Genomic DNA, 18,587 nt, shown 5'->3' on the forward strand with positions numbered 1-18,587 from the left:
TTTGAAGAAGAAGGTGACAAATAATGATCTCCATGTTGAAAAATCTCCTTGTAGATTGGAGGATTTTGAAGCAGAAGGTGACAAATAATGATATCCGTGTTGAAAATCTCCTTGTAGATTGGAGGATTTTGAAGCAGAAGGTGACAAATAATGATATCCGTGTTGAAAATCTTCTTGTAGATTGGAGGATTTTGAAGAACAAGGTGACAAAGAATGATATCCATGTTGAAAAGCTCCTTGGAGATTGGAGGATTTTGAAGAAAAAGGTGACAAATAATAATATCCATGTTGAAAATCTCCTCGGGGAATGGGGGATTTTGAAGAACAAGGTGACAAATAATAATATCCATGTTGAAAATCTCCTCGGGGAATGGAGGATTTTGAAGAACAAGGTGACAAATATTGATATCCATGTTGATAAGCTCCTTGGAGATTAGAGGATTTTGAAGAACAAGGTGACAAAGAATGATGGATAGAGTCAACAAAATGTTGATCAAGGGGTGGTCACCATCACGGAAAGCAATCAGAAGCTGATGCTTCGGGCATTAACCCTTCGTTGGAGCAATACAATCCTCATGTGATTTTTCCAACAACCCTTTTGGGTCCTTTTGCTCCGACAAAGAGTTATCATACAAAATATCAGCTTCTCTTTGCTTCCAATGTCGGCTAGGATACCTCGATCAACGTTATGTTGACACCATCCATTTTCCTCCGTGTTCACTGACACACCACTAGCAAACACTAGCCTCCGCAAGCAAGACTAGTTCTTCATTATTTGAACAATGATACCCTTTACTGCTTACGTACATGTCCTGGGAAATGTTAACCTGAAGGCATATGAAAGCCTCGACTCCAATGATGCAAAATAGACAGCCACATACTAAATCCTAGTACAGCATTCCTGTTGCTTGTGGGCGGAAAAAATCAACAATATCCTCATGTGTGAGGTAGAATGCCTGTGAGGTGCCTGTGAGTGTGAGATAGGTGCCTCAACTCTGTGTTTGCCTCTAAATCTTGTGTCGCAAACCCATCCCTCTCTGTACCCACCGTACCCAGTCATACCCAGCTGCTCCTGGACTCTGTGTCCTTTCCTCCTGACAAGGTGGAAAAGTTTCTGTCAACCCTCAACTCTGATTCTGCAACTGGACCTGAAAGCATCAGCCCATGGGTCCGAAAATCCTGCTCTGCTGCTCTTTCACTCCCTCTCTCTGTTCTCTTCACCCTTTCTTTTGCTCAAGGTCATCTGCCATCTGCTTGGAAATCAGCCAACATCACCGCTTTGCACAAAAGGTGCAAAAACAGATCCTAGCAACTACAGACCAATCAGCCTTCTCCCAATTATCAGCAAAGTCCTGGAATCCATCATTGCTTCAGATATGAAATCTTTCCTCTTCTCCATTGGCTTGATCTCTGCTCATCAATTTGGTTTCAGACCTGGCCACTCTACTCTGGACATGCTGCTTCTGCTTTCTCAATAATGGATGGAGGTCCTCAATGCCAAACAGGAAATTAGAGCTGTCTCCCTTGACATATCACGTGCCTTCGATACGGTCTGGCACCCCGCTCTGCTCACCAAACTCTCCTCCTTTGGTATCCATGGAAATCTCCACGCATGGCTGGCGGACTCCCTCTCTAGTCGTAGTCAACGTGTGGCCCTGAATGGGTTTCTCTCATCTCTTCCTGTTCAGGCTGGAGTTCCCCAAGGCAGTGTTCTGGGCCCTGTGCTTTTTCTGGTCTTCATCAATGATCTCTCTGACTCTCTTGAAAATCCTCTCTATCTCTTTGCTGATGACTCTACTCTCTGTCGCTCCATTCCTCATCCCTCAGATCGGCAGTCTGCAGCCTCATCACTCTCTGCAGACCTGGACAAAATCACAGACTGGGCAAACAAATGGAACATGTCTTTCAATCCTGACAAATCTCACACTCTTACGATGTCTCTCCGAAAAGACCGACTGGACAACCCTCCCATCCACTTTCTGAATAATCCTCTCCAAGAAGTTCTGTCACTCAAGCTTTTGGGTCTCACTATCTGCCATGATATTTCCTGGGAAAACCACATTTCAAATCTGGCCTCCAAAGCCAGTCGCCGACTGGGCATCCTCCGTCGTGTGAAGTCCTTCCTTGGCACAGCTGAGCTACTCACCACATACAAGGCTTTCATCTACAGCTCAATGGAATACTGCTCTCCCCTCTGGGCTGGTGCTCCTGCCTCACACCTAGCTCGTCTTCACGCTGTTGAAACCAAAGCGTTCAGAATCATTGGAATCTCCCGCGATGAAGCTAACTCCAAGGGCCTTTCACTCACTCACCGCAGGAAGGTTGGTGGTCTTTCCGTCTTCTACCGACTCCTCTCTGGCCTTGCCCCCCCCCCCCCCGAGCTCTCCCTGGGCTCTGTCCCCCAAATATTCCAACAGGTCACACAAGATCTGCCTGCAACCCTCTTATGGTTAAACTGCCAAAATCAAGACTCTCTGCTCACCTTCACTCCTTCATTCCTCTTTTCTCCCGCCTCTGGAACAAACTCCCTCACTCTCTTCAATCCCACTCCACCCTCCAGGTCTTTAAAACAGCTGTTCACCACCATCTCTTATCTTCCCCCATCCAAAACCTTGATCTTTTCTACCCCCGCTAATTTCACCCCAAATCCACTTTTTTGAAATACCAACTTCTGTCCTGGAAGCGCTTGGTGTCCTTGTGTTTTATACTTGTCCCACCCTCCTTCCCCTTCCCACGCCTCCTCCCCCCAAGCCCTCTCCCTCCCACACTTCTCCATGCTCTCGAATGTTATGTTTGTGTGCTTCCCCTTCTCTCCCCATCTTGTCTTCCACTCCCTCTTTTTATATATTTTGTTTGTCTGGTTGATTTGTTTGTGAAATAAATGTTAGATCTTTCACGAGCCTCGATTCAGCATACAAAAAAAGAAAAAAAGAAAAAGAAAAAAAGAACAAGTATGTGTGACTTAGCCAATGAGAGCAGCCACACAAAGCTGTCGTAACTATTAATTACAAGTTAAAACAGTCCAGTGTGCAGATGTGTATGACAAACCTCTTTTTTATCTGCGGCCTTTGGGGCAGGTTGCAGCACAGACTCTGAAAAAGAACAAGGCAAATGAAAAACCGCAGAAGAACATGAAGCAATAAAGAAGCACAATGGTCAAAAGTCTGATAATTATTTATTGTTTTAAAATGCTGCCATGCACAAACATGCACAAGTCAGCAATGGCTTCAGATAAATTATAAATACAAGAGCATGGTAGATTTTTTAAAACAGTGAAGGTGTAGTGGTGTGAAATTACTCGGTGAATTAAAGCTGTCTCACTATTGGCCAATTATTTGTCAAACCAACCTGGAATTAACATGCTGACATACAGTAATTGCAAAAAACTTTAGGTGCAAAAGTCTCAGAGTCCTGGACCGGTTGGATGCAACTGGGTAGGGTGAGTACAAAGAGTGAGGGGTTCAGGATACAATATTTTGGAAGTAAAACACAGAAATGAAGAATTCAGTCATCTCACGAGCAGAATTGACTGTGGTGGTATTTAAGGTAAGGAGAGGATTGGAGGGGGAACATACACCAGAGAGACTTAACAAGGGACCACCAGATTTTAGAGGTGGGAGACAAGTTTGTAAGTTTAGTTTTGAGGTTGGACAGATGTCGTTTTCTGGCTCTCCCAAGAGTGGATACACACGTGTGGGCTTTGTGGAATGAGCTGAGGTTGCCTTCGGTTGGATTTGCCTTCCAGGAAGAGAAAGCATGTTGTTCAAGGCAACTGCCTCACAGCAGGATTCAGTGTACATTGTTGGGAGGAAGGGTATGATAACTAAAGACAAGATGGGATGAATCTGTGCATAAGGGAGAGCAGGTTTCTGTGTAAGAATTCCCAGGATGAGTTAATATCAGGGACGGTAGATATAGGAGAACAGGCCTGAAGTGCAATGGCTGCTTGCAGTCACTGTCGATTTGCCTGAGTGAACTTCCAGACTCGCCGGCACTGAGACTGTTCTCTGAGAATGGCCAGATAGATGTTGACCTTCACAAGCACATGCTCAGATGAACCAATGGGAGCAGAGGAGGAGCAGGAGACATTGATGGGAAAGTTCGTCATAACCAAATCCAGAAGGAAGGATTTGCCATTGACAGAAATGCGGGTTGGAAAGTTTACAGATTAATTCAGTCCCACAGAGTCCTTTGGCCTTTGCTGAAATTCCACATCTTATGAGAGAGGTACCAGCACCCAGTAAATTGGCATGTTGGCAATTGAAATCACCTCGTGTGAGGATGAGAGAGTTGTGATCAGTGGTTAAAGGTGGTCCGTGTCACGTGAGAGATAGCGTTGTTGTTGGAGTCGTCACCGTTTGGAGGATGGTACAAGTTACAACACACAGGAAACAAGATGGAGCAGAGGGGAAGTCACAATTTTTTTTGCGACTTCCTTGGTAGTCACAATCAATTGGGAGTTTTAAAGTGAAAAACCTTTCCTAATACTGTGAAGCACAAAGCACATTTAATGCATTTTAAAGCACATTTAACAATTGGTATATTTGCTGAGCACAATTGGTGCAAGGCCCAAAACTTGTATCAAGGGAGGCGCAAAGCGCCACTCCCTTATAAATGGGACAGTTTCCCCAGATGCAGCTTCAACATGGGGACTGAAAACTCGTTTCTCGGCTTCAACTGGACGAAATCGGCTGCAAATTTCAGAAGTAAATGCTTTGCACATCGAGGTAATATGTTCCAAATTTCACCAACGTTCGTTTCCGCATTCTTGAGTTTTATTAAGAAAACCGTCGAATTCACGTTGGCGTCTGTCCGTCCGTCCATCCGTTTCCCCGCCCAAAATGCGTTGGCGCTCATATCTCAAAGGCGATACTAGGCAGGTTCACTATGTTAACAAATATAATTTCGTCAAAATTTTGGGAGATTAGCAAAACTATACATTTTTGGAATACTCAAAGCATTGGGAAAACAAAAATTAATGTTGGCATTTGCACAGACACCTGCATGGCCGCCATTTTGGATTTTCAAAATGGCCGCCATAAAATACATATTTTGCGCTATCTCGGCTTCTAGTTAACCTCGAAACTTATTTAAATATGCTAATCCTATGTTTTCTGGGTCAAGGAATCCAATAAAGGCCTCAAAATAGTGCTCAGGATTATAGAAAAGCAACAAACAAAGAGAATTGAAAACAATATTGTCTTTATATTTGTGATATAACGGCATTACATAATACATGATATTGCAAGTCCTTTGAAGTTATAGGTATGGGTTTATAAAGCAGGAAAGCAGCCTTGTTAGTATCAGATTGAACTATAAGTTCTATACACAGGATCTACTAGGTCTATACCATACAGGCATATGCTTTTACAGATCTTCATCACTGTCCTGAGTGTCATTTTCGCAAAGGTGTCTACGCAAATGCGAACCTTAATTTTTGGTTTCCTCATGCTCTGAATATTCCAAAAATGTATAGTTTTGCTAATCTCCAAAAATTTTGAAAGAAAAAAACATAGTGAACCTGACGATACATTGAAACGAGCTGAAACTTGGAATATACATCAGCCAATAGGTCTATCGAATGGCTTTTGAAACACGTTCAAAATCTGCGCTCATTAAGGGAGTCTACAGGGGGTGCATTACATATATATGTCTAACCCACCAGTAAGTAAAGTTTTTTGAACTGTAAGAATCAAATTGGCGCCCCTTTATATGAACTTTTCTAGAGCATTACTTGGTTCCTCTTAAGAACACAAGGGTAGACCAGCATGCACACAAGGCTTTTTGAATGTCCCTTCTTTTCTATTATTTGGCATTTTCTACAAGCTATGGAATGGAATGTCCCTTGTTTTCTAGAGTTTGCCACACAGCACACACCATATAAAGGGACCTTTTCTATGCCCCTGACATTTTCCCCAAGAATGTAAATAGCATTCAAAGGAAGATCTCCCATAAAGTTGTCATGCATAAAATGGCATGTTCAAATCATAAACACATTCTTCATACTATTGATTTTCTTGCCTTCACCAATAGAGGCACCAAAATGATAAAGCAATAAGTTAGAAACTACACAGAATCCTATAAGCAATATGAACGAGAGTTCTTGAACACCCACTCGTAAATGAGATTCACCTTTCCAGTGCAGGGTAGTTAGGGGAATTTTGCATATCTTATGGCAATGGTAGGTCTCCTCAGTTACCACGAGCAGATTGATCGTCTCCAAAGTGGAGATCATATGTGCCACATCTTCAGGGCGCTTTCCCTCAACATTTATTCCATTGATCTGAAAGGCAGCAGGAAAATAAAAGTGCGAAAGAAGTTCAAAGACTAATTTGTAAGTAAAATGCAATATAAGGAGCGAGCTGTCAGGCATGTAATTTTTTTGTATCGTCGAGACATTTGTGTCCATGTTCTCACATCCTGCTTTGCTACTTGTCCTCACAGCGCTCTTTTTACCTCTGACACTGAAAGTGGATGGAGGTTATGTTTTCACCCCTGTCTGTCTGTCTGTTTGTCTGTCTGTCTGTCTGTTTGTCTGTCTGTCTGTCTGTTTGTTTGTCTGTCTGTTTGTCTGTTTGTCTGTTTGTCTGTGAACAGGATATCTCAAAAAGTTGTGGACAGACTCAGCCGAAATTTGGTGTGTGACAAGAACGAATCAATTCGATTTTGGTGAAGGTCCGGATTTGGATACAAGAATTGTTTTAACTTTGAAGTGATTCTTCACCATTAAGTGAGAGGGCCAAAAACATTATACACTGTACTGCATGGTATTTCAAAAAGTTGTGGATGAGTTGTGACAAAACTAGGTGGATGAGTTCGTTCGACAACAAGAACAAGCCCATTCAATTTTGGTTCAGCTCCGGATCGAGATCTGGCTTTGGTTTCAACAGCGTGCAGCCGAGCTAGGTGTGAGGCAGGAGCACCAGCCCAGAGGGGAGCACAGTCACAGTAGATAATGTAAGGTTGTGCTTTGCAATTATTGCAGGTCAAAATATTACATGAAACAACAAGGAAAGAGTGGGGCAAAGGTGACTCAAAATCTCCTGATTTATGGCTCAAAACCAGGTGGCCCATCATTGCATTATTAGACAAAGATAAGTTCACAATAAAACTTCAGGCAAATGACATGCCATGTTTTCTTGGTGGGCATTAAAGATCCCAAGGTGACCTTCATGAAGAACACTGAAAGGATCAAGTTGTCATCCTAATGAACAAACTATGTGGAGCCACCATCACAGTGCCAGGGAATCCTGGATAGGTATTCAAAAAAAGATCACTCGGCTTCATTGACAACAGTTTCAGTGCACGACAGAATGTCACAATATAAAAGTAAATCATGCTGTAGTGAGCGTTTCACCTTGATTATGTAAGCTCCATTCCACAGGCCAGCCTTTTCAGCTCGCCCCTTCACCTTCTTTACATAATGTTCCAGTTTGTCTTTGTTTGTGCACAAGGTGAAGCCGAAGCCTCTATGTCCTTTATCCAAGCAGCAAAGATATTGATGGTGGTTTGGGGAACAAGATTGAATTGCCTGATCGATGGAAAAAAAGGAAAAGCATTCATGACATCACACATAATCTGCTCAATCTATTTTTAATGCAGAGGTCGATGTTCATACATGTATTTGATGACAAAAAGGGCAGGAAGCCAAGAAGGTGGAAGCCAACAAACCACCGCGGTCAGCAAGCCAACATGCAAGCCAAGAAGGTGGAAGCCAACAAGGTTAACAAGCCAACATGCAAGCCAAGAAGGTGGAAGCCAACAAGGTAAACAAGCCAACATGCAAGCCAAGAAGGTGGAAGCCAACAAGGTAAACAAGCCAACATGCAAGCCAAGAAGGTGGAAGCCAACAAGGTTAACAAGCCAACATGCAAGCCAAGAAGGTGGAAGCCAACAAGGTAAACAAGCCAACATGCAAGCCAAGAAGGTGGAAGCCAACAAGGTAAACAAGCCAACATGCAAGCCAAGAAGGTGGAAGCCAACAAGGTTAACAAGCCAACATGCAAGCCAAGAAGGTGGAAGCCAACATACAAGCCAAGAAGGTGGAAGCCAACAAGGTAAACAAGCCAACATGCAAGCCAAGAAGGTGGAAGCCAACAAGGTAAACAAGCCAACATGCAAGCCAAGAAGGTAGAAGCCAACAAGGTTAACAAGCCAACATGCAAGCCAAGAAGGTGGAAGCCAACAAGGTAAACAAGCCAACATGCAAGCCAAGAAGGTGGAAGCCAACAAACCACCGCGGTCAGCAAGCCAACATGCAAGCCAAGAAGGTGGAAGCCAACAACGTTAACAAGCCAACATGCAAGCCAAGAAGGTGGAAGCCAACAAGGTAAACAAGCCAACATGCAAGCCAAGAAGGTGGAAGCCAACAAGGTAAACAAGCCAACATGCAAGCCAAGAAGGTGGAAGCCAACAAGGTAAACAAGCCAACATGCAAGCCAAGAAGGTGGAAGCCAACAAGGTTAACAAGCCAACATGCAAGCCAAGAAGGTGGAAACCAACATACAAGCCAAGAAGGTGGAAGCCAACAAGGTAAACAAGCCAACATGCAAGCCAAGAAGGTGGAAGCCAACAAGGTAAACAAGCCAACATGCAAGCCAAGAAGGTGGAAGCCAACAAGGTTAACAAGCCAACATGCAAGCCAAGAAGGTGGAAGCCAACAAGGTAAACAAGCCAACATGCAAGCCAAGAAGGTGGAAGCCAACAAGGTAAACAAGCCAACATGCAAGCCAAGAAGGTGGAAGCCAACAAGGTAAACAAGCCAACATGCAAGCCAAGAAGGTGGAAGCCAACAAGGTTAACAAGCCAACATGCAAGCCAAGAAGGTGGAAGCCAACAAGGTAAACAAGCCAACATGCAAGCCAAGAAGGTGGAAGCCAACAAGGTAAACAAGCCAACATACAAGCCAAGAAGGTGGAAGCCAACAAGGTTAACAAGCCAACATGCAAGCCAAGAAGGTGGAAGCCAACAAGGTTAACAAGCCAACATGCAAGCCAAGAAGGTGGAAGCCAACAAGGTTAACAAGCCAACATGCAAGCCAAGAAGTTCGAAGCCAACAAGGTTAACAAGCCAACATGCAAGCCAAGAAGGTGGAAGCCAACAAGGTTAACAAGCCAACATGCAAGCCAAGAAGGTGGAAGCCAACAAGGTTAACAAGCCAACATGCAAGCCAAGAAGTTGGAAGCCAACATGCAAGCCAAGAAGGTGGAAGCCAACAAGGTTAACAAGCCAACATGCAAGCCAAGAAGGTGGAAGCCAACAAGGTTAACAAGCCAACATGCAAGCAAAGGAGGTGGAAGCCAACAAGGTTAACAAGCCAACATGCAAGCCAAGAAGGTGGAAGCCAACAAGGTTAACAAGCCAACATGCAAGCCAAGAAGGTGGAAGCTAACATGCAAGCCAAGAAGGTGGAAGCCAACAAGGTTAACAAGCCAACATGCAAGCCAAGAAGGTGGAAGCCAACATGCAAGCCAAGAAGGTGGAAGCCAACAAACCACCGCGGTCAGCAAGCCAACATGCAAGCAAAGGAGGTGGAAGCCAACAAGGTTAACAAGCCAACATGCAAGCCAAGAAGGTGGAAGCCAACAAGGTTAACAAGCCAACATTCAAGCCAAGAAGGTGGAAGCCAACAAGGTTAACAAGCCAACATGCAAGCCAAGAAGGTGGAAGCCAACATACAAGCCAAGAAGGTGGAAGCCAACAAGGTTAACAAGCCAACATGCAAGCCAAGAAGGTGGAAGCCAACATACAAGCCAAGGAGGTGGAAGCCAACATACAAGCCAAGGAGGTGGAAGCCAACATACAAGCCAAGGAGGTGGAAGCCAACAAAGTAAACAAGCCAACATGCAAGCCAAGAAGGTGGAAGCCAACATACAAGCCAAGAAGGTGGAAGCCAACAAGGTTAACAAGCCAACATGCAAGCAAAGAAGGTGGAAGCCAACAAGGTTAACAAGCCAACATGCAAGCCAAGAAGGTGGAAGCCAACATACAAGCCAAGGAGGTGGAAGCCAACAAAGTAAACAAGCCAACATGCAAGCCAAGAAGGTGGAAGCCAACATACAAGCCAAGAAGGTGGAAGCCAACAAGGTTAACAAGCCAACATACAAGCCAAGAAGGTGGAAGCCAACATACAAGCCAAGAAGGTGGAAGCCAACAAGGTTAACAAGCCAACATACAAGCCAAGAAGGTGGAAGCCAACAAGGTTAACAAGCCAACATGCAAGCCAAGAAGGTGGAAGCCAACATGCAAGCCAAGAAGGTGGAAGCCAACATACAAGCCAAGGAGGTGGAAGCCAACATACAAGCCAAGGAGGTGGAAGCCAACATACAAGCCAAGGAGGTGGAAGCCAACATACAAGCCAAGGAGGTGGAAGCCAACAAAGTAAACAAGCCAACATGCAAGCAAAGAAGGTGGAAGCCAACAAGGTTAACAAGCCAACATGCAAGCCAAGAAGGTGGAAGCCAACATACAAGCCAAGAAGGTGGAAGCCAACAAGGTTAACAAACCAACATACAAGCCAAGAAGGTGGAAGCCAACATACAAACCAAGAAGGTGGAAGCCAACAAGGTTAACAAGCCAACATGCAAGCCAAGGAGGTGGAAGCCAACAAAGTAAACAAGCCAACATGCAAGCCAAGAAGGTGGAAGCCAACATACAAGCCAAGAAGGTGGAAGCCAACAAGGTTAACAAGCCAACATGCAAGCAAAGAAGGTGGAAGCCAACAAGGTTAACAAGCCAACATGCAAGCCAAGAAGGTGGAAGCCAACATACAAGCCAAGGAGGTGGAAGCCAACAAAGTAAACAAGCCAACATGCAAGCCAAGAAGGTGGAAGCCAACATACAAGCCAAGAAGGTGGAAGCCAACAAGGTTAACAAGCCAACATACAAGCCAAGAAGGTGGAAGCCAACATACAAGCCAAGAAGGTGGAAGCCAACAAGGTTAACAAGCCAACATACAAGCCAAGAAGGTGGAAGCCAACAAGGTTAACAAGCCAACATGCAAGCCAAGAAGGTGGAAGCCAACATGCAAGCCAAGAAGGTGGAAGCCAACATACAAGCCAAGGAGGTGGAAGCCAACATACAAGCCAAGGAGGTGGAAGCCAACATACAAGCCAAGGAGGTGGAAGCCAACATACAAGCCAAGGAGGTGGAAGCCAACAAAGTAAACAAGCCAACATGCAAGCAAAGAAGGTGGAAGCCAACAAGGTTAACAAGCCAACATGCAAGCCAAGAAGGTGGAAGCCAACATACAAGCCAAGAACGTGGAAGCCAACAAGGTTAACAAACCAACATACAAGCCAAGAAGGTGGAAGCCAACATACAAACCAAGAAGGTGGAAGCCAACAAGGTTAACAAGCCAACATGCAAGCCAAGGAGGTGGAAGCCAACAAAGTAAACAAGCCAACATGCAAGCCAAGAAGGTGGAAGCCAACATACAAGCCAAGAAGGTGGAAGCCAACAAGGTTAACAAGCCAACATACAAGCCAAGGAGGTGGAAGCCAACAAAGTAAACAAGCCAACATGCAAGCCAAGAAGGTGGAAGCCAACATACAAGCCAAGAAGGTGGAAGCCAACAAGGTTAACAAGCCAACATACAAGCCAAGAAGGTGGAAGCCAACATACAAGCCAAGAAGGTGGAAGCCAACAAGGTTAACAAGCCAACATGCAAGCCAAGGAGGTGGAAGCCAACAAAGTAAACAAGCCAACATGCAAGCCAAGAAGGTGGAAGCCAACATACAAGCCAAGAAGGTGGAAGCCAACAAGGTTAACAAGCCAACATGCAAGCCAAGAAGGTGGAAGCCAACAAGGTTAACAAGCCAAGAAGGTGGAAGCCAACAAGGTTAACAAGCCAACATGCAAGCCAAGAAGTTGGAAGCCAACATGCAAGCCAAGAAGGTGGAAGCCAACAAGGTTAACAAGCCAACATGCAAGCCAAGAAGGTGGAAGCCAACAAGGTTAACAAGCCAACATGCAAGCAAAGGAGGTGGAAGCCAACAAGGTTAACAAGCCAACATGCAAGCCAAGAAGGTGGAAGCCAACAAGGTTAACAAGCCAACATGCAAGCCAAGAAGGTGGAAGCCAACATACAAGCCAAGAAGGTGGAAGCCAACAAGGTTAACAAGCCAACATGCAATCCAAGAAGATAGAAGCCAACATGCAATCCAAGAAGGTGGAAGCCAACATGCAATCCAAGAAGGTGGAAGCCAACATGCAATCCAAGACGATCAGCAAGCCAAAAAGGTGGAAGTGAACAAGATCAGCAAGCCAACATTGATAAAAGGAATATGCTGTCAAAAAATAACAGACACGAGTAGATGAGCCTGGCATTAGTTGGTGGACATTAAATATCCCATGGTGTCCTTCACGAAGGTTAGTCGAGTTATCGTCGGCACCCTGAACAAATTACAAAGTTCTGCGAGAACAGACAGAAAAAAAAAAACTGCAACAGTAGCACATCCGTACTCGCAGCAACAACTACATTGACGCAAACCTGCAGCCAGCTGCCGTATATATGAGAAGAAAAGAAAGAAGAAGAAGAAGAAGCAGCCTGGACCCAACATATAACAATCAGTCAGATGACCTAATGCTGTAGTGCCTCGACTCTATTGACAAAATAATCTTCAATAATTAGCTGTCCTAACATTCTTTAAGTCAAGTGGCAATTCCAGTTTATACATCCCACCAACCGTTCAGGTTGATGAGGAATCTCACATTTGTCTTTATCTATTTTTTTTACAACAAATGGATGAGTTTGTGTGTGTGTGTTTGAGGCATACTTTTTGTGTGTATTAATTACATACATCTATTAATTAATTATGTATTACATACAATTGTAATGTACCTTTTAACTATTTAGACTGCTGAGACCCCTTTCACGTTTGAATACCCTTTAAGACCCCTCAGAACTTTAAGACCCCAAAGACCCCTAAAACACAGGGGATCCAAAAGTCCTCGAGGATCCAAAGCACCCAGAAGACCCAAAAGTCATGGAGGACCCAAAAGTCTTGAAGGACCCAAAATACCCAGAAGGCCCAAAAATTCTCGAGGACCCAAAAGACCCAGAAGGCCCAAACATTCCTGAGGACCTAAAAGACCCAGAAGACACAAAAGATCCTGAGGGCCCAAAAGACCCAGAAGAGCCAAAAGTTCCTGAGGACCCAAAAGACCCAGATGACCCAAAAGCACCGAAACCAAAAAGGCCCAGATGACCCAAAAGCACCGAAACCAAAAAGGCCCAGATGACCCAAAAGTACCCAAGGACCCAAAATACCCTGAAGACCCCAAAGACTCAAATGATCCAAAGGTCCTCAAGGACCCAAAATACCCAAAAGTCCCCAAGGACCCAAAAGTCCCCAAGGACCCAAAATACCGAGATGACCCAAAAGTACCCAAAATACCCCGATTATCCCGAATATCCCAAAGACCAAAAAGACCCAAAAGACCCAAAAGACCCAAACGTCCCTGACAACCCAAAAGATCCAGAGGACCCAATAGAACAAGAGGACTAAAAACTCCCAGACCCAAACGACACTGAAGACCCAAAAGTCCTCGAGCACCCTAAAGACTCCAATGACCCAAAAGAGTCAGAGTCTGGCAGACAGGTATGCTACAACGCGGTGAAGACCAATGAAGATTTGGTCCAATCTACCAGTCGGCCCACTTGTTATGCTAAAGTCTCATCTCAAGGTATATGGAATCCCTCTCTGCTTTGGTCGGCTACTCTGTTGTTATTCGTGTTTTTATTTTAAGCTCAACGGCTTGGTGATTTGACTTTGGGATGCAATGAATTGTGAATTTAGAAACCATATAGCATCACAACAGTGTGGTGGAAAAGGTGCAAAGAAAGTCATAGTATTGGAATGAAAACACTTACCTTGTGAGATTTCTTAATTGGAGATTTGTCACACCTTTGAGAACACACACGCACACACACATGATTTTACGCCATGCTTTAATTCAACTTCATAAAGAGATCTATGAGCAAGGAGCACAACTTGAGGCAGGATTTGACAATAATATCAGGAATGAAACATCGCAACAAAACATCGTTTCAATAAACAACAATTGGAATACATTTACATTGTTGAAAAATAAATGTTAAATTTAGGAATTTTCATCTTCCCACCAAACCTTTCATATACTCACTCACTGGACAATTGTCATATATTTGCACCACCTTAGCAGAAATACAGCCATTAATTACAATAGTCAATGTAAAAACAGATCGTATCAACCAAAGGTCCAGTGAGCTTATTTCCAATCCAAGCAAAATGATGAAATCCATTGTTTCTACTGATGTCAAGTCTTTCCGCTTTTCAAAACGCCTGATCTCTGACTATCAATTTGGATTAAATTCTGGTCACTCAAGCAATGAGTCTGGCATCCTGCACTGTTTGTCAAGCTCACTTCTGGTGGCATACAAAGTTACCTTCCTACCTTTGCTTTCTTACTTCCTCCACTTGCACAGTCAATGTGATGTTATAAATGGAACGCTCTCCTTCTCTCTCCTCTCCCAGTGGAGGCTTGAGGTCCCCAAGGTGTGTGTTGGGCCCAGGCGTGTTCCTCCACTTCATAAATGACCACTCTGATGCTCTTGGAAACACTCTCTGCCTCTTTGCAAATGACTCCATTTGTGTTGTACAATAACCCAATATGGTTGCCAGACCACGTGACCGATGACATCATAAATTTACATTGTCTAATATAATTGTTCCGTAGATCATGCTCAGGAAATTTCAAAATGATCGGACTATGGTGAAAATTCCGTGTCCATCGGACCAACAGTTGCAGAGAAAAAAAAAATCATACTGATTGGATAAAGCATTGTACTTGTCGAATTATGACGTCATAATGAAGGCATCGAAGACATCATCATTAACATATCCTATTCCCCATGGGGAGTACTTGACAATGAGCAATGTTTAATTATTTCCCATGCAATGATTTTCCAAGATGGCGGCCATACCACGTGACATATGACGTCATAATTATCGCTAAAAAAAAGTTCTGCAGGCGGTGGAGCTCCTATGATGCAAAATTTCGTGTCAATGAGATTATCTGGATCAGAAAGCAGAAAATTCCAAGAGTGTTTCAATATTGATTGATTGCACGGCACTACACACACCCACAAACTAATTCCGGCAGATGGGAATTTAAAACATGCAGACACGAACGACATATGTAAGTACCCATGGCATACGTACGACACAAGCAAATGATCGCTTAACCCCGCTTTTCACTTCCTGAGTGCAGGATAAATCAAATCAAAAGATTCTATCTTTGGGCAATGTAAATGTTTCGACAAATACAGCATACCTGACATAAAACAGCATGTAGGCCTTTTGTTTCAGTACAGTCGTGATTTTTACTTCCTTTACATCTTCATTCTTCTTCATATACCAGGCTCGATTACTTCCCTGCAAGAGCAATTATTGCAATACTAATGAGTACAAAGGAAACAGAAAAAGAGCAATCAGCATTTAACAAAATTAAAACTATGTCAAAAAGGTTTGACAAATATTGATATCTTTGGTGAGTTAGCATGAAGCTGTCTATGAGATTATCTGGATCAGAAAGCAGAAAATTCCAAGAGTGTTTCAATATTGATTGATTGCACGGCACTACACACACCCACAAACTAATTCCGGCAGATGGGAGGCCAAGTTCAACACTGATCTGAGGGACGGCGCACACACACTGACACTGATGAATCACCCTGCCTGCGAAACACCAGGATGACAGTTTATAGCGTCATTGGCGTGTGTGTGTGTGTAACCTTTCTCAGAGATGGCTGAACGGATCTTCCATCAAACTTTCAGAGGTTCATCAGTGAATGTCGTGGAGTGTTTTAGGCAAAAATAAATTTGATAATTTTGAAAAAAAAAGTTCGATTCAGTATATATATATATATATATATATATATATATATATATATATATATATATATATATCTATACACTACATGGTCAAAAGTATGTTTACACCCAAGCATCACGCCTGTTTGTGCTAGTCGAACACCTAATTACAAAATCATGGGTTGGTCCCCCCTTTGCTGCTATAACAGCCTCCAGTCTTCTGGGAAGACTTTCGACTATATGTTGGAACATTGCTGCGGGGATTTGCTTCCATTCAGCCACAAGAGCGTTAGTGAGGTCGGGCACTGATATTGGGCGATTAGGCCTGGCTCACAGTCGGCATTCCAATTCATCCCAAAGGTGTTTGATGGGGTCGAGGTCAGGGCTCTGTGCAGGCCAGTCAAGTTCTTCCACACGGATCTCGACAAACGATTTCTGTATGGACTTCGCTTTGTGCACTGGGGCATTGTCATGCTGAAACAGGAAAGAGCCTTCCCCAAAACTGTTGCTACAAATTTGGAAGCACACAATTGTCTAGAATGTCATTGTATACTGTAGCGTTAAGATTCCCCTTCACTGGAACTAAGGGGCCCAGCCCGAACCATGAAAAACAGCCCCAGACCATTATTTCTCCTCCACCAAACTTTAAAGGTGGCACTATACATTTGGGCAGGTGGCGTTCTCCTGGCATCCACCAAACTCAGATTCATCCCGCGGAGTGCCAGATGGTGAAGTGTGATTCATCACTCCCGAGAACGCGTTTCCACTGCTCCAGAGTCCAATGGCGGCAAGCTTTACACCACTGCAGCCATGCTTGGCATTGCGCATGGTTATCTTAGGCTTTTGCGCGGCTGCTCGGACACGGAAACCCATTTCATGAAGCTCCTGACGACCAGTTGTTGTGCTGACGTTGCTTTCAGAGGCAGATTGGAACTCAGTAGTGAGTGTTGCACCGAGGACAGACGATTTTTACGCGCTTCAGCACTCCGTGGTCCCGTTCTGTGAGCTTGTGTGGCCTACCACTTTGTGGCTGAGCTGATGTTGCTTCGAGACGTTTCCACTTCACAATAACAGCACTTACAATTGACCGGGGCAGCTCTTACAGGGCAAAAACTTGACGAACTGACTTGTTGGAAAGGTGGCATCCAATGATGGTGCCACGTTGAAAGTCACTGAGCTCTTAAGCTCGGCCCAATCGACTTCAAAATGTTTGTCGATGGAGAATGCATGGCTGTGTGCTTGATAATATATACCTGTCAGCAATGGGTGTGGCTGAAACAGCCAAATCCACTAATTATAATGGGTGTCTGCATACTTTTGGCCATGTAGTGCAAATATGTACAGTATATATATATATATATATATATATTAATTGTAAAGATACAGGTGCACACAAAATAGTTTAATTTGAAACGAATTAAATAATTAAACTATCACAGAACATGGTTATACGAGCTGTTGAGAAGGACAGTACTTAAGTGGCCATCATAGACGGGCCCTTCAGCTAGTGATTATAATGGATGCAAGTGGACATATTTATATTGCACATTTATGTGCCATCTCGTTCTTCTATGAGCCAGGCCTTTGTGTACAAAATAATAATAATAAGGGGACAGAAGCATGTTATCTTCCCATCAACGTAAACATCTATGACAGCTATACCTTGACATATGAGAGATAACTGCCCGATGTGCAGTCTTCGCCAGTGTGAACAATGGCGGCGTAAAGCTTGTACATCAGTTTGGCCTTGCAGGGGTGTGTTACGTATGGGCGCAGGTCCAACTCTTTGGAGAACTTAACATTCTGAAAGGGAAGGAAAAACAGGAACACTTTAGGAAATGTTGTGTCATGCCACCCTGGTATGTATGCATTTGCCTTCCAATAATAAACTGAATCTCCTGCTTTGAAAAAAGGCAAAAGTATAACTGTCTCCTGTATCCTGGAACTCAAACTATGTACTGAAAACATACTGTTTCTACTATATGAACTATTTCCAAACAGAGGAGAATTTTGCATAGTGCTGCCTTTCCATAGCTTGCCCTTCAGCGCCCATCCCAGTTGCCTGGAGGGAATTAGAAGACAAAACATAGTGAGGCCTGGTACAATATGTACACCAGACAAGAAGCAGAAGTAAAATGACCTCCTCTCAAAGTGAAAAATGAGTCAGCTGGGTTTTTATTGACAACCCATTGTTGAGAGTGTAACTCTCATCAAACTTCCAGAAGCTTATAATCCAAATCTCCTGTGATTTCTCATGGGATCTAATAATATCCTCATCAGATTCTCATGAGGTTTCATGAGATATGCATCTGAGATTTTGTAAACAAAGTCTCGATGTATTCCATTGTGCCTAATTTTCACTACTTCCATTGTGGCCAACATATAATTAACCTTGTCAATCTTCCCGTTGACGGACTCGTCAAAACGCTTGAGCACCAAGGTCAGAACGTTCGGCGGATCGTGGATGGAGTGAGCGTGATAATCATACTTTGCATCGCAACTGCAAAAGAAAAATAGCAAAAGTCGTCACCAAGAAAAAGATGACATCAATATCAATCACAGGAATTGAAGTTCATTGTCATGATGAATGCATTGAAACAAACTATTAAAACCAAAAGCAAAATCAAATCAAATGTTGGCAGGAACACCAAAAGTGCAACTAAAAAACAAACTTTTCTGATAAGGTGTCATTTCAGTGCCCATCCAGGTTTCCTCACAGCATTAAGCATCAAT

The 18,587-nt window shown here is 43.6% G+C and overlaps 2 protein-coding genes across 2 annotated transcripts in view; both read right to left on the bottom strand.

The window, feature by feature from the left end:
- The window catches only part of LOC137430588 (uncharacterized), a 42,760-nt gene extending 24,716 nt beyond the window's left edge, over window positions 1-18,044 (bottom strand). Inside the window, exons 1-8 of the mRNA XM_078782746.1 lie at window positions 18,041-18,044; window positions 17,814-17,950; window positions 17,517-17,657; window positions 15,316-15,416; window positions 13,874-13,907; window positions 7,358-7,531; window positions 6,133-6,283; window positions 3,049-3,092 (exon numbers count right to left, since the gene is read on the bottom strand). Coding sequence (XP_078638872.1) covers window positions 3,049-3,092; window positions 6,133-6,283; window positions 7,358-7,531; window positions 13,874-13,907; window positions 15,316-15,416; window positions 17,517-17,657; window positions 17,814-17,950; window positions 18,041-18,044 — 786 coding nt within the window. The remainder of the gene's footprint in view (window positions 1-3,048; window positions 3,093-6,132; window positions 6,284-7,357; window positions 7,532-13,873; window positions 13,908-15,315; window positions 15,417-17,516; window positions 17,658-17,813; window positions 17,951-18,040) is intronic.
- A 36-nt stretch (window positions 18,045-18,080) lies between these two features.
- Window positions 18,081-18,587, bottom strand: part of LOC137430797 (ubiquitin carboxyl-terminal hydrolase 36-like) — a 40,442-nt gene continuing 39,935 nt past the window's right edge. The window contains exon 8 of the mRNA XM_078782747.1: window positions 18,081-18,354. Within this exon, the coding sequence (XP_078638873.1) occupies window positions 18,081-18,354 (274 nt within the window). The remainder of the gene's footprint in view (window positions 18,355-18,587) is intronic.

This window comes from Myxine glutinosa, chromosome 7, assembly GCF_964187855.1.
Source record: "Myxine glutinosa chromosome 7, kmMyxGlut1.1, whole genome shotgun sequence".
In the NCBI taxonomy this organism is placed as follows: Eukaryota; Metazoa; Chordata; class Myxini; order Myxiniformes; family Myxinidae; genus Myxine; species Myxine glutinosa.